Source organism: Amaranthus tricolor, chromosome 4 (assembly GCF_026212465.1).
Source record: "Amaranthus tricolor cultivar Red isolate AtriRed21 chromosome 4, ASM2621246v1, whole genome shotgun sequence".
Taxonomy (NCBI): Eukaryota; Viridiplantae; Streptophyta; class Magnoliopsida; order Caryophyllales; family Amaranthaceae; genus Amaranthus; species Amaranthus tricolor.
The window spans coordinates 3,721,260-3,735,225 of record NC_080050.1 but is presented as its reverse complement, the minus strand read 5'-3'; the positions used below and the strand labels follow the sequence as shown (position 1 = coordinate 3,735,225).

Below are 13,966 nucleotides of genomic sequence, written 5' to 3'. Positions count from 1 at the left end.
AATCGCTCAAAATGACTACAAAATAGATCAAAATCAACCATAATTCGCTTTCTCAGGTTAGCGAATTATGACCCATTATTTCCCTGGTCTAATAGTATGAACTCAATTGCACCAAATATGTATGTCAACATCACTACATGTGACAGAAGAAACACTCTGATGGTCCAACAATGATATCATCAAATGAAAGTGACTTAGCAACAATTCTTGAAGGACCATCCAACACTATAATGCAAGAAAAAGAGAGCTCAAGGCTCTACATGTTACTACAAAAGTTACCAAAATATCCGCAAAATCGAATCGATTTAGACCTATCGATTATAAACTATATGCTCAAATATGCACATCCGAAAAAACTTGGAAGTAAACAAATCAAAAACAGCAAGGTTATACATCGTTTTTACAGTCATTTACACTATAATCAACACACACTCTTGGGTTCGATTTTCATCAACAAACCAAAACAAAAAACATTCGAGCTGTCCATCAACTAAACCTAGCCTTAAGCTCCAAAACGAAAGAAAATGGGCCACAGGTTTCAGAATATACGAAAAAAGACAAAAATATATCAAACGAAGATTTTTCACTTAACGAAATTTTTTCTGAAATCCATCTACGTATTGAACAAGTTGAATCAGCTCACATTCACAAGTCGCAACAATGTCGATAATAAGATTGCCCGGCATAATCCATTATTGATCTTGAAAAAGACGATTAATCAGAGAAAGGTAGCACCTTGTACCTGTAGAGGAGTTTCTTTCTTTTGAAAGTCGGGTTGTCGACTGTGAGGACAATCTTACCAACTTCACTGACTTTGAAGCTTCCGGAAATCACAGGATCGTCACTCGCGGTCATCTTGGTTGCCTTTTGTATAATCACGGTGTATCCATCTTGGTTAGGCACAAATTCAGCACTATAAGTCACGTCCCATCCCACGACTCGAAGCTCCCAAACAATCACACATTTCTACAATACGTAACGTGTTGATGACGAAACTTAAGGGATACACCACACACAATCAAATAAAAACCGAAAGGGAGGAAAACGTTAACATACCTCGTTACATATAATTTCAACAAATTGTTTAGTAGCAGTTTTGAGGTTTAGTGCTGTTACGAGATCTTCTACGGTGAAATCCGGATCACAATCACAATAATCAACGCTCAATCCGCCATATTGAATGGGAACTTGCTCAGGAGAAACATACCTATTGCACGTAAGACATGTTCCTATTTTAAATTTAACCACTAGAATCAACTGAAAATGAAGGAAAAGAGCATATGTAGATACCGACTTGAATAGAGTTTCAGCCGTCTTTGAGGGTCCGGCAAATACAAATTTGCTCTTTGTCCTCTGGGTCATAAATGGGCTCATCATGGTGTAAAAGGCCACATACCACCATGGCACATTAATGAACACCTAGAATTCAATGCACCACACAAAAAACCAACCCATTAGATTTAGGAACCATCACTTTCTCCAACTCATATTAGTTATATAGAAGTATAGACCTCCGCCGAATCCTCAAAAGGCTAATGTTAGTTTTTTGGTACTCATCTGTTTCATTGAATTTGCTACGTCTGTATTTTGCATGTGAGAGCTTTTCACAACAATCATAGCAAAGTCAATGGGATGGAGTTTCTTCATATTAGGCACTCTAATTTTAGGATGCATAGCATGTAAAAGAAATTATAAAGGTAGAATCACATTCACATTTTTGCATCCAACCTTTATGGTGAAACAAATTTAAGGCAAGAACGTGTACATTTAGACCTTCCATTATCCATTAGATCTTCCATCATCTAACAAGGGAAAGAATCTAATCACCAAAGGATATTCACAATCAACAAGGTTACAACTTTTCACAGGAAGAATGCACCATAATTTCACGTACTAAACTAGAATATGCAACTTAATTCTAGACTAAACTAGCATTAATTAGTACAGCTCGCCTTGTACGAGATCATCTCCCCATCTCACCACAAGAGACGTGCCCATATAATTAGCTTTTTTTTAATTGATCCCTTTAAAATTGTAAATGAAACTGAATAAACTCTAACAAACAAAAAGCTGAATCCTCCACCTTAAAAACTTATCTCTTTTCTATCACTTTAAAATTGTAAATGAAACTAACTCGACCAAAAGCTGATGGTTGAGGCCATGATATGTTATATACTCTGACAAACAAAAATACAAGTATTCAGGTAAAAGAAACTGAATTTAGATTACAAGAAAACTACCTGTTTGGCAACAAATTCAGGATAATTATCTTGAAGCAAATGAAGAGCTTGTCTAGTAGCTAATCTAAGCTCTCTTTTACCAGGACCAGGAGCATTCTTTAAATCATTAACCTGAAAAATAGTATTAATACCAGCAGGACTAAAATCAAGTTTCCTAATACTCTTCTCTAAAAACTGAATCCTCCACCTTAAAAACTTTTCTCTTTTCTCCTCAGTAGAGAAAGTTTTAGCATACAAATCCCTATTTTGAAACTCCCCATAAACATTATAACAAACAGGATGCCCATCCCTATCATGTCCATGCATAAACACCACTTTCTCCAAATCATCCCCTAAATCTTCTTCCACTAATTTATCAATCCCAAATTCAGACCTCCATTTTAGGGTATTTTTCAGCATTAAAAATGCATCATTTACCCTAAAATCTCTAGCCCTTAAAAACTTCAACAAAATCACATCAGTTCTTTCATCTTTAAACAAAGGTACACCCCAAATTGAAACCCCATCAAATTCTTCACCTGGGTTTTCCTCCTTTAATGCAGATTCAATAGTAGTAACCTCAGATTTTGATGATGAAGGTTGTTCAGATGATTTTGGCACAAGGGTTTTGTTAGAAACTGATTCTTTGAGAAGGGTCTTGAAATCTTCAAGGGATTTCTTCTCTGATTCAGAAAGATCAGAAAGTAAGTTACTTTCTACTTTGAAAGATACAGCAGATTGAATAAAGGCTGAACCTTTTTCTTTAACCTTCAAAGTCTCAGATTCAGAGATTTTTTCTGAGGTTTCTTCTTCATTTTTAGAAGGTGGGTTTGTTTCCAATTCTGCTAAAGTTCCATCCTTTACTGAAGATTCCTCTTCCACCACCGGAGATTCCTTCTCGGGTAGCTTAGATTCTTCTGGGTTTGGTTCAGATTCTGTGAGTTGTTGTGTTGAAGGAAGAGTTTCATTTTCATTAGCCATTTTTGGGGCTTGTTTTTGAGAGAGTGAGCTGTCAGCTGAGTGTTTTTGAGGATGGAAAAAGTGAAGAGCAGAGGATAAAAGAAGAAGAACGTTGGGAGAAGAAAAGGTAAAACGGCAGCGTCTTAGGGAGAAAAGAGAAGAATCCAAGGTGCAGGAGAAATGGAGGACTAAAGACAAGACAGACCAGTAAAGACTGAAGGGGGTGGAGATAACAGGCACGTGGAGGACAAGTTTATTGTGGTTTTAGATTTGTACTCTTTTGTCAAAGACAAACTGAGTTATTTTAAAAAATTATTTGTCTTATAAATGTATTTATTTGCACTCATTAGTAGTAATGTTACTTTTTTTTAATGATGTTTAGAACTAGTTTATATGGACTTGATACTTGCCATATATTTTTTGTCTTGTATATTTTATGTAATTTTTTGGAAAAAATTAAAGTTTTATAGTTTTTATAGAGTGATAATAGAATAAAGGCTAGAAGAAATAACCTAAAACTCTTAATTAAAAGAAAAAACAATTATTATCGTGCCTATATGAGAGGAGCTAGAAGTCATAGTTTTTTAAAAAAAAAACCTTAAAGTTTTAATGTGCAACAATCGAGGAGGAAAAGAGAATTGGTTAAGTTAATGGATGAGTCAAGGAGAAGAAGAGAAGTTAAAGATGAAAAAGTATGATTAACCGGTCATATTGTATGAATTCGGTCACTTGGCTTGAATACTGATCAAAACGCTACTTTGAAGGTTGTAATTCACAAAAAAAACAACATCGATGCTGTAATTCGCAACAGGAACAAATATTAAAACTGTAATTCGCAATTAATTCAAAAAGAAGTAATCAATGGAGTATATGTTTGACTCTCTTATAGAAGATTGAAAGTGAAGTGTTGCACAAAACGTGAAAAGCCAAAAATATTAGCAATTTTTGTGAAAGATCTTCTCTCAACAAGACAATATCAAAATAAAAACACAACTTCTTGTATGAGACGGTATATCCGTGAGATATGTCTTATATTTGAGTCAAAAAGACCAATAATAAAAACTTTTAGCTTATAACTTCTTATTTTAAACTCGTTTCACCGTGAGATGGTCTCATACAAGATGGACTGAAATAAAAAAACCATAGTATATATACTTACAATTTTTATTATTCAACTATTTGATCCATATAACAATGAAATTGCTACATACATCAAACGTGAGAGGCTAACTACGAAAATTTGAAAAAAATAAGACAATTGAACAACTTTTTTCCCAAAATAAGCTCCGTGAAAACTTAATTCCCAAAATAAGCGTCCGTACATCCAAACTTAGGTTTGGTATAAGTCGCTGTTAGTAATAGCGACTTAATGTTTATTAAGTTTTCAGTTCTCAGTTACTTCCTCATTCCAACCTACGAGATTAAGAAGTTATCAGTTAACCTTAAAGTCGCTGTTACTAACAGCGACTTTGGGGTTTTAATTTTTTTTTTTCCTCATTCGCTGTTACTAACAGCGACTTTGGGGTTTTAATTTTTTTTTTCCTCTTTCGCTGTTACTAACAGCGACTTATCCAAACCACTGGTTTGGATGTACGGACGCTTATTTTGGGAAATAAGTTTTCACGGAGCTTATTTTGGAATTTAAGTTGTTTATTTGTCTTATTTTTTTTAAATACTCGGCTAACTACTATGTACTAACCTAACGGATTGGGCCGTACTCCTTGCATAATTATGTAGTCCGAAAACATCAAAGGCCCATAATTGTTAAAAGGGAAGCAAACATATAACACAAGAAATTGCCAATACCCTTGTTTTCTGATCCTCAAGAAGTCCGAAGAAACATATTCCATTCAACGAAAAACAAAAGAGAAGCAAACAATTTTTCAATAAAAAGCAGAAAATCAAAGGAAGAAGAAGAAATTCTGTACAATGGCGGAAAATAGAAAAGAATACAACTTGGATGCAAAATGGGATGCTTGTCTTGATCTCTCCCTTCGTCGCTTCGTTTATTCCTCCCTTACTGGCGCTTTTACTGGCCTCCTCCTTTTCCGTCAGTATTTCCCCTTCTTATATTTACTTGACTTATTAATTTTTTATACTTCATTTGTTTTGATATTTTCAAAGATAGTTTTTTTTTTTTCATGTATTGCTTAAATTTAGGTTTTTGATGATAATTTGGGTTGATTATTGGTTTTTGGTTTTTGGGTATTGTTTAATTTGAGTTTTGGTTGATGGGTTGTTTTGGGATGTTTGTGTAGTTTGCAATTACTGTTTTACGGATCTAAAGTTCAGATTTTTTTGGTGGTTATTGGCTGACTTGGTGATGGTTGATTTAGATTAATCTATGCAATGGCTTAACACTATATTTTGTTTTGTTAAAGTGCTGTAGTACAAATTTCCCATGAATTTGAGGATAGTTGTTATGGTATTGATAAATCCTTGCATATGTATGATGAGATTTGTTTGTATTTTCAATGTTATGGTTTTAATATAGTGAGATGTTGGGTATTTATGGGCATCTTTTAGTGGTTTACTAATGCTATGAGGCTGCATTTACATCCTTGTAATCCTATGATTTCAATTGGTGTTTGTTTTGGTTGATAGCAACTTTCATATTTTGAAGCATCACCTATAAGTAACTAGTTTTATAGCCTGGAAACTGGAGGGACTGCATTTCAATTCCTGATGTTATTAGTGAGTAGAAACTAGTTAAATGGGCATTTAGGGGTGAAAGTTCAATGGACGTTTGGTTTTTTCAAAAATATCCAAATCAAACCATAACTATTTTGGTTTTCTTTTATGGACCAAATCCAAATCTTATTTATTCGCACCAACCCACAATTATTTTCACAAAATAGAATCCAGAGCCCAAGCCGAATTATTTTGACTGAAGTTTAGAATATGACAAAGGAATCTTTTTTTGTGATCATAAATTTATTGTGAAAGAAGCTTTAGTAGAATTATCTTGCTTAAAAATTAAAATGTCAATACTTGTAGTAGGATATGTAATAGAAGATTTAGATTTTAAAAACTTTACAAATTCAATATAACAAGCAACATAGAGGGAGAAGTGAATGAATATAGAGCTAATTTTTCAAATCTACTTTCTCCTATGGCTATTCTTCATTTGAAATCTTTAGTTCTAACTTCTTAAGGTTTCCCTGTAAATTCAAACTTTATATATGAATAGTCAATCCACTTCGGAAAACCATAGAAGCAGTTTGCTTGTGGCATCCGAACTGATATGGTTGACGGTCGACGGTTGTTGAAGACTTGAAGAAAGTTGTTGAGACCGTCACGCTGCCGAATACGCATTAGAGCTGTGGAGGAATCTCTTTTCTCTCATTAAAATTAGGGTTTTAGTTGTCTTACTTTTATATCTCTTAGATCTCTAAGTGCTGAAAAAATGAGAATAATGGAAAAAAGGCTTATATCGCATTACTAGGCTTAAAATCACCCACAGAGCAGTCCTAAATAAAATGGTTCGGCGTAATTTTAAATTTGTTTTGGATTTGGATTGAAATTAATAAAACTAGAGTAATTAGGTTTGGACTAGGTTTTATTTGGGTAAAAAAAACTCGGCTTTCTACTTTGCACCTTACATCCTTGTAGCTTCTTTTGTATCATCTCCTTCAAATTGGCGAAAACTACCTTCTTAGGTGAGGCTAAGCCAACCTCAAAGGCATGCGACCTGGGCGCCTCAATGTGCTTCGTGCCTTGTGCACTCAGTGCGCCTCTTTATTGGGCTGGGTAATCAACTTATGCTTGTTTATTTGAAAGAAAAAAACTCAAAATCCAAATTTACTTGAATATAAAGTTCGAGAAACCGTTGCTTCTTTGAGAAAAAATAAAAAGCATGTTAAGAAGAAGAAAATAACTTTTAGGTATTCTTCTATTCTCATTATAATATTTATATGCTAAAAGGTGTACTGCAATGATAATGAACGTTTTCGAGCTTGTTGATTCTAAAATATGAATGCCATGTTGTTTTGAGTATTTTATATGTTTTAAAATTGATTTTAAAGCTTTTTCGCGAAAAAGTGTGCCTCGTTTACACAAAGCCTTCATCCTGCGCTTTGTGTCTAAAATCTAAAGACCTTTGGTACCTTGGTGTGCCTCGAGCTTTTTAAACTAAAGTACTCAAACATTTACCAAACACAAGAGTCATACCCATGTCCGTTGAGGGTCCAACATGGGTGCTTGAGGTAAAGCGAAGAGTTCAGGTAACAAAGCTTCTACATATCCTTGCACCATGAATTAACCCACTAAACGCACCTTTGGACAATTGTGTGAAAGAAGTCGGTATATGATTGCTTTGTTGGAGCCCTCGACCAGGGTAAATATTACCAATGACTTTTCTATTACACTTGAACTTTATAGTTACACTAGATAAACAAGGCATGATCCTGTTTACCCTATTGACATTGAACCCTTTTTTATACACTATGCTTATAAAACTCCATTCAACCCAATCGTAGGCCTTACTCTAATTTTAGTCGTTTATTGCTAAGAGTTATGATGTTGCTTTGGCATCTCTTTTATCTTCCTGTGGTTTCAAGAAGTGTCGGTTTTGGTTGTATTAGTACTTTCATATTTGAAAGAATCAGCTATAGTGACTAGTTGTAGCCTGAGGGATTGTGTTGCAATTCTTATAGTCGTAACATTGGTTGAATTTATCTTTGTTTGTAAATGGTCAGCTTACTTTGTGCCCCTTAGAATTATTTAGGCATTGATATTGGATTGTTCCTCGCTTGTTTATAGGAAGTCCTGTGACTCGTTGGGCCTCTGTGGCTTTTGGTGCTGGAGTAGGTCTCGGATCTGCTTACACAGACTGCTCCAGATTATTTGATAGTCCTGCAGAAAGTTTGGGGGCATCTTTTGTTTCTGATGTTCCTGTTTCCCAGGTGATTTTCTTCTTTCTCACTGTTTCTTTGAACTCATATCTCCTGATCGAACTTCCATTTGGGTTATTTGTGGCCATGTTGGAATTAGGAATACTACATTTGACCTATATGAATTATAAGTTAAAGTTCTTTTGCTTTTATTGACACGTTCTATTAAAAGTGTAAATGTATTTAATTAACCTTATCTGTTTTTTGAGAGGGGCACTTTTATTACTATACCTTCTTCTGTTAAAAGTAGATTCATGAGATATACTCTTAGACGGTCAGAGATTTAGTAGTCCGTTGAAAGCTTTTGGTATTTGATTGAAGTTATAACCTAGATCTGCTTTGAAACGTATTGCAGTTAGTGCCTTCAACTAAGGATATAAGGGTATTTCTCTCACTTGAATTGGTATGCATATCATCATGGAAATGTCGTCTCTTCGTATAGGACTTGGTGACTTGTAAACTTAGTTTTAAAAACGCGCGCCTTGCTTTGCGCCTTGTGCGCCTTGAGCTCAGGCTCGGATGAAAACGCCTCGACTAGGTGAGGCAAAGCCCACTACAAGAGGCATGCGCCTCGTTGGGTTGGGTAATTAACTTGTACTTGTTTGTTAGTAAAAAAATAAAACTCGAAACCCAAATTTACTTGAATATGAAGTTTGAGAAATTGTTGCTTCTTTAAGAAAAACAAAAAGCATGTGAAGAAGAAAATAACCGTGGGAACTCTTCTAAGTCAATTCATTTGATAAAAAAGGTCAAAAGAGAGTTTTTGGGGACAAAATATTAAATATAATATATAATTGGTCTGCTAACCGCGGTTATATAGATGCTTTTTATGAAATATTCTTAATTAAGGGTGTAAGAGCTTTAGCTGAACTAATTTCTGCTTTTGATAGACGAATAATTGATGGGATTCCGAATGGTTTTGGTGTTACCAGTTTTTTTGTAGGGGAGGGTATTAAGTATGTAGGAGGGGGTCGAATCTCCTCGTATCTTTTTTGGTATTTATTCTATGTATCCATTTTTTTATTAATTTACTATTTTGTTTTCTAAGCATAATCTTGTTTTTTTATCGAGTACATCTATATAAAAAATGTCTTTGTCTAGAACCGTAATTCTATTATTTAATTCATTGCTTAAACTGTTTCTTTTTTGTTCATTTGTAGAAATCCAATTATTGGATAGTTCATCATATCATATAAGAATTTTTCTGTTGTATCCAAAGAAATCTTTCTTTGTATCATTTCCCAGAAAATTGATAAACTGGGTGGATATGTAAAAGAAATTCTTTGTTTTCCATCATTTTGACATGTATAAAAAAAATATTGTGACATTTCATTTCTTACCGCATTTTCAAATCGATTGTTTTTTATATATCGCGTTGGACGATTCCAACGTTTATAGTCGAAAAGAAGAAAAAGAAGGGATTTTTCAAACCCGAAGAAGTTTTTCTTTTCTTCTTTAAGTATTTCTAACGAAGTTGGGCTATTTTTATAGCATGCTTCTTTTAAGTGCAAGTGGAATTCATCCTTTGTTTTGTCCTTTCCATTCACTCGGATCTTTTCCATTTCATCGATTTGGATTTTGTCCGGATCCTCCTTTTCTTCCGAAAAAAGGGAAGGAGAAGGATCTTCTTCGGTGAATCCCTCTTCTTCCTGTTCTGTTTCTTCCTCACTTTCTTTCGTTTCTGGGGTTTCTTTCAGTTTTTTAGTAAAAATAGGTGACGGCATTCTGCCTAAATAGTAGACACAGGTAATAAAGAAGAGAATACTAAAGATTCGAGCCATAGAATTTCTCAATTCTGACACAAGGTACTTATTAGATCGAATAGAATGATTTTGCTGTATCCAGACTAATACCAATCCAACCCATTTCATGAATAAAATGTGACCAATTAACCAACCAACAAAACTACTTGTTACAAATAACATCTTGTTGTTGCATCGAAACATATAAATGTTGACTAATCTGGCTAACGTTGAACTTGGTAAAATGAAATAGTTGAATAATTGAAAAATGAGATTATTCAGGAATACACATTGAATGCTGAGATTACGCATTGAATTTCTGCTAGTAGATCCATAATCAAAAAAGTGTTTGTGATTGTTCCAGAAGAAATGAAACAAAAGATAGGGTAGAGCTAGGACAGTTATTGTATGAGGTCTACCCAATGCTAGATGCAGAGGCGTATAATAGATCGATATGAACATCATGAGCTGTCCCATAATAAAACCAGTTGTTGCTGATACCTTCTTCTCGGTTCCTTCTTCTCCTTCTTCCATAACCTGAGATCGGAGAAGGAAGAGATAAGAGGGCCCTATGGAGAATGTGGTCAGAAATCCATAATAGAGTCCGACCACAACGACCGAATTGATTATCTTCATGCCTAAGGATACTAGATTACCTAGTAGAAAAGATTGAAAAATCATCACAAACCTCCCTTTTTCGTTTGTATTGCAATTTCTGGATTATTATATGATGATTTTTTAACTTTAACTTTCCATATATAAATATAGAAATAGAAAGTATAATAGTTTTGTGTTAAAGTGGTATTTACCATAAGGATAATGAATGTTTTCAAACTTGTTGATACTAAAATATGAATATCTTGTTGTTTGAAGTATTATATTTGTTTTAAAATTGATTTTTTAAGCTTTGGTGAAAAAGTGTACCTCGCCTACAAAAAGCTCACGTCCTCGCCCTGTGCTTTGCGTCTAGGCTCTAAGGACCTTTTGCGCCTTGGTGTGCCTTGCGCTTTTTAATACTAAGCTTGTAAGTTGTAACAATGAAGGTGGTAGGATTAGCTACTCATAGTACAGTATTACTGTCAATTTGAGAATCTGTTAAGAGTAGCTATTGAAGCTTGTAACTGATTGTTGCAAACTTTCAATGGACTTCAAACGCTGAGCTTATTAGAATACTTCTGGAAGAGAACTTACGCCTACACTTCTAGGTGGCTTTATCTTGATGGAGTTATATAGTTTTTACCCACATTAGATCAAGTTTATATCAAATCTTAAGTGTTCATGTTGTGTTTATAAGACCATCGATGTAGGGATGGGTATCAATTTGCTAACCGGGGGATGTTGTATTGTGTGCTCTTTATCATATATTTCTTCATTGCTTGATTCATTTCTCCCTTGGTTCAATGAGTTATGAAGTGGTTAAATCTACATATGGAGGTGTGAATGTGGTTGAATGAGAAAGAACACTTTTTTGTCATGACTCGTGACTTTCTCTTTTATTTTTGTCGATTTGGTTGATACTGGTCTATGCTTTTGGTATTTCATATGCTCCGAATTCTAGTTCGGTATTTTTACGTATGCTGCAAGGTTCTTCATGATCACAATTCACAACTGTATTTCTAGTGTCAATGTTTACCAACTTTTCGTTCATTTCAGGATGCCCAAGAATGACTCCGGAGTCGCATTACATATATGGAAGAATCAGTGAGGGTGGCTTGTTACTTCACTTCATTTCACTCTTTTTTAATATTCCAATTGTAGTACCTAAAATTGTTTTGATGGGTCATTGTATTTGTACCCCTAATGTACTGCAAATTTTATCATGAAACTATTCCTTTTGTGTTGTAATCTTACTAATGATTTGGAGTTCCAATCAAGAGAATGGAAATTGGAAAAAAAGGGAGAAATAAGATCTTATAGCTTATTTGCTCGGATCTTGTAGTGAAATATGTCTAGTTTACATTTCTTTCCTTTGATGCTTGTACCTTACGAGTATAAACGAGGCGCATAGAATTGTATTAGGCAACTTACGCCTTTTCTAGCAACTTATTATGCAGCCAATTTCTCATGATTGTGAAAGCTTCCTCTGCATCCGCGTCTTCTTCAGCAGATTCAGGTCTATGGACAAATGCATGTCCTCGACCCTTAAAAACTACTACCTTCGAGTTCATCCCAACGGTGTCTCCAATCTCGTTGAGCTTATCAACCGGACAAAGAGGGTCGTTATCACCCGCTACCAACAGAACCGGTACCTTGACATTTCGAACTACAGATGAATCAATGTTTGCCCCATAGAAGGAAACACCTGCGCCGAAAACAGAATCGTGGTCTCCTGCTAGGACTTCCAGAACCCGACTACCTCCGTAGCAGAACCCAACTACCCCTAGTTTTGTCGACGATTCTGCAGCCATGAACTCGTCAACCATCCATTTTGTTGCTGTTGCTATATCTTCTGCAACCGTGTTTTGATCTTGTGTGGCTCGCCACTCGTCATACTGAGCTTGTGGTCGGTCCTTCGACCATGGATTGCCCCGGAAAAGATCTGGCACTAAAACGCTGCAATTTCAAACATAATCAAAGTCTCGACATTCAAACAACCAACAGACAAAACACAAAATCACGAATGAGATACGTACTTGTACCCATTGCAGGCAACACGGTAGGAAAAATCCCGAGTATAGGAATCCTGAAACCCTAATACATCGGACAAAAGCAGAATTCCGGCACCATTGTTGTTCTTGACAGCTTGGAAGAGATAGGCATGAAGTGCATCTTCACCTTCTCCTATTTTGAGTTCTGTCCCATTAACCAACTCACAAGCTTCTGCATCTAAGTCTTGTTCTTCCACCTTAAGTTGACTATTGCGTATTGCAGATGCTGAATGTTTCCTTGATACCAAATTGCCTCCTTTCTGTAAGAACACTGAAGCTTCACGGTCAAGGAATTCAACTGTCACACACAGTATGCCATTTTTATGAAAATTTGGACCCACTTTTTTGTTAATCCAAAAATATGCAATTATTTATCATTTACAATATGTTTGGAATAACAAATTAGAAGAAAAAAAAAAAGAAGGGGAAGGAGAATAGGAAGGGAGGGAAGAGAAAGGGAAGGAAGGGTAAAAAGGGAAAATGAAGGAAAAATGAGTGTTTTGTGTTAAATTTTTTCATGTTAGGAGAGATTGTATTCTTAATAAAATTTATTTATGTTTTCTCTCCAATCCCTCCCTTTTATTATCCAAACAAGGAATTTTTCATTCTTTCAAATCCTTACTCTTTCTTTTTGTCTATTCGTCTTTGTCCAAACACATTGTTAATCTCTTTCTTATTTTCCAGAACCTATTAAAATGATTAAAAAATACTCATGTTTATACGCTTATATGCACATATAATAGGACTGTGTAGGAGCACATATATCTATTATTGAGCCTCTAACTTGTTTCAGATTTGAAAGTTATATATACATAATCTTATCTATAAACAAAACGAATGATTTAGATAATAAAATTATTTGCAACTTCAGATAAACGAGCTAATACATATGATTAATTTAATTATTATATCATAGTAAATTATAATTCAAAACTAAAGAATGGAAAAATGCATTAGTTTGCAACCAAAAAAATAAATAAAAAAGGAAAAGGAGGTTATAGGAACATACAGAGCTAAGAAGCAATGAAGAAGATGATGAAGGCAAGCTTGAACTTGGGCATAATGAGGTATACACACAGAATTTGGATTCCTTTGTGCTTAATATTTTGGGAAACTTAGCCCAAGTTGGAGAAGCCAACTCCATTTTACAGATGAAATTCATTTTTTTTTTTTTTTTTCAGAAAACAAATTAAGAGGCTTTTTTTTAATTTATTTTGTGTGTTTTAGGTTTTAGCATGAGAAAGTAAATATCTTGCATATGATTTTAGATATTTCTTGCTTGTGATGAGAATGATGTGTTGATGTTCTTTGGACCTTTGCATCCTTTGATTTTGACCTCTTTTACATGCCTTGAGTTATCCTCATTTGAAACAAGTTGTCCGTTAAAAGTCTTGAATTCAATTTTTATTTATTTCTTTCATTTTCTTAACTTATTTTGTAATATTAAAAAATTAACCTATAATAAATATATAATATTAATATATTTAGTGAATAACACAAATAAC

The 13,966-nt window shown here is 34.5% G+C and overlaps 4 protein-coding genes across 4 annotated transcripts; 1 reads left to right on the top strand and 3 right to left on the bottom strand.

The window, feature by feature from the left end:
* Positions 1 to 346: 346 nt before the first annotated feature.
* LOC130809984 (patellin-3-like) lies at positions 347 to 3,590 on the bottom strand. Its single transcript, XM_057675865.1, has 4 exons — positions 2,241 to 3,590; positions 1,295 to 1,419; positions 1,057 to 1,207; positions 347 to 966 (listed from the first exon to the last, which is right to left on the bottom strand). The coding sequence occupies exons 1-4, from the start codon at positions 3,198 to 3,200 to the stop codon at positions 715 to 717; spliced, it is 1,488 nt and encodes a 495-aa protein (XP_057531848.1). The 5' UTR covers positions 3,201 to 3,590; the 3' UTR covers positions 347 to 714.
* Positions 3,591 to 4,974: 1,384 nt separating this feature from the next.
* On the top strand, positions 4,975 to 11,744 carry LOC130809983 (MICOS complex subunit MIC10-like). Its single transcript, XM_057675864.1, has 3 exons — positions 4,975 to 5,229; positions 7,941 to 8,083; positions 11,467 to 11,744. The coding sequence occupies exons 1-3, from the start codon at positions 5,109 to 5,111 to the stop codon at positions 11,479 to 11,481; spliced, it is 279 nt and encodes a 92-aa protein (XP_057531847.1). The 5' UTR covers positions 4,975 to 5,108; the 3' UTR covers positions 11,482 to 11,744.
* Positions 9,036 to 10,565, bottom strand: LOC130809981 (protein TIC 214-like). The gene has a single exon (XM_057675862.1). It carries the CDS (start codon positions 10,492 to 10,494, stop codon positions 9,202 to 9,204), a length of 1,293 nt encoding a protein of 430 aa, XP_057531845.1. The 5' UTR covers positions 10,495 to 10,565; the 3' UTR covers positions 9,036 to 9,201.
* LOC130809982 (uncharacterized) lies at positions 11,699 to 13,679 on the bottom strand. The gene is given in 4 exon segments (XM_057675863.1): positions 11,699 to 12,366; positions 12,447 to 12,699; positions 12,702 to 12,732; positions 13,471 to 13,679. Coding segments are annotated over 4 exon segments (966 nt in total). The 5' UTR covers positions 13,624 to 13,679; the 3' UTR covers positions 11,699 to 11,837.
* Positions 13,680 to 13,966: the final 287 nt, after the last annotated feature.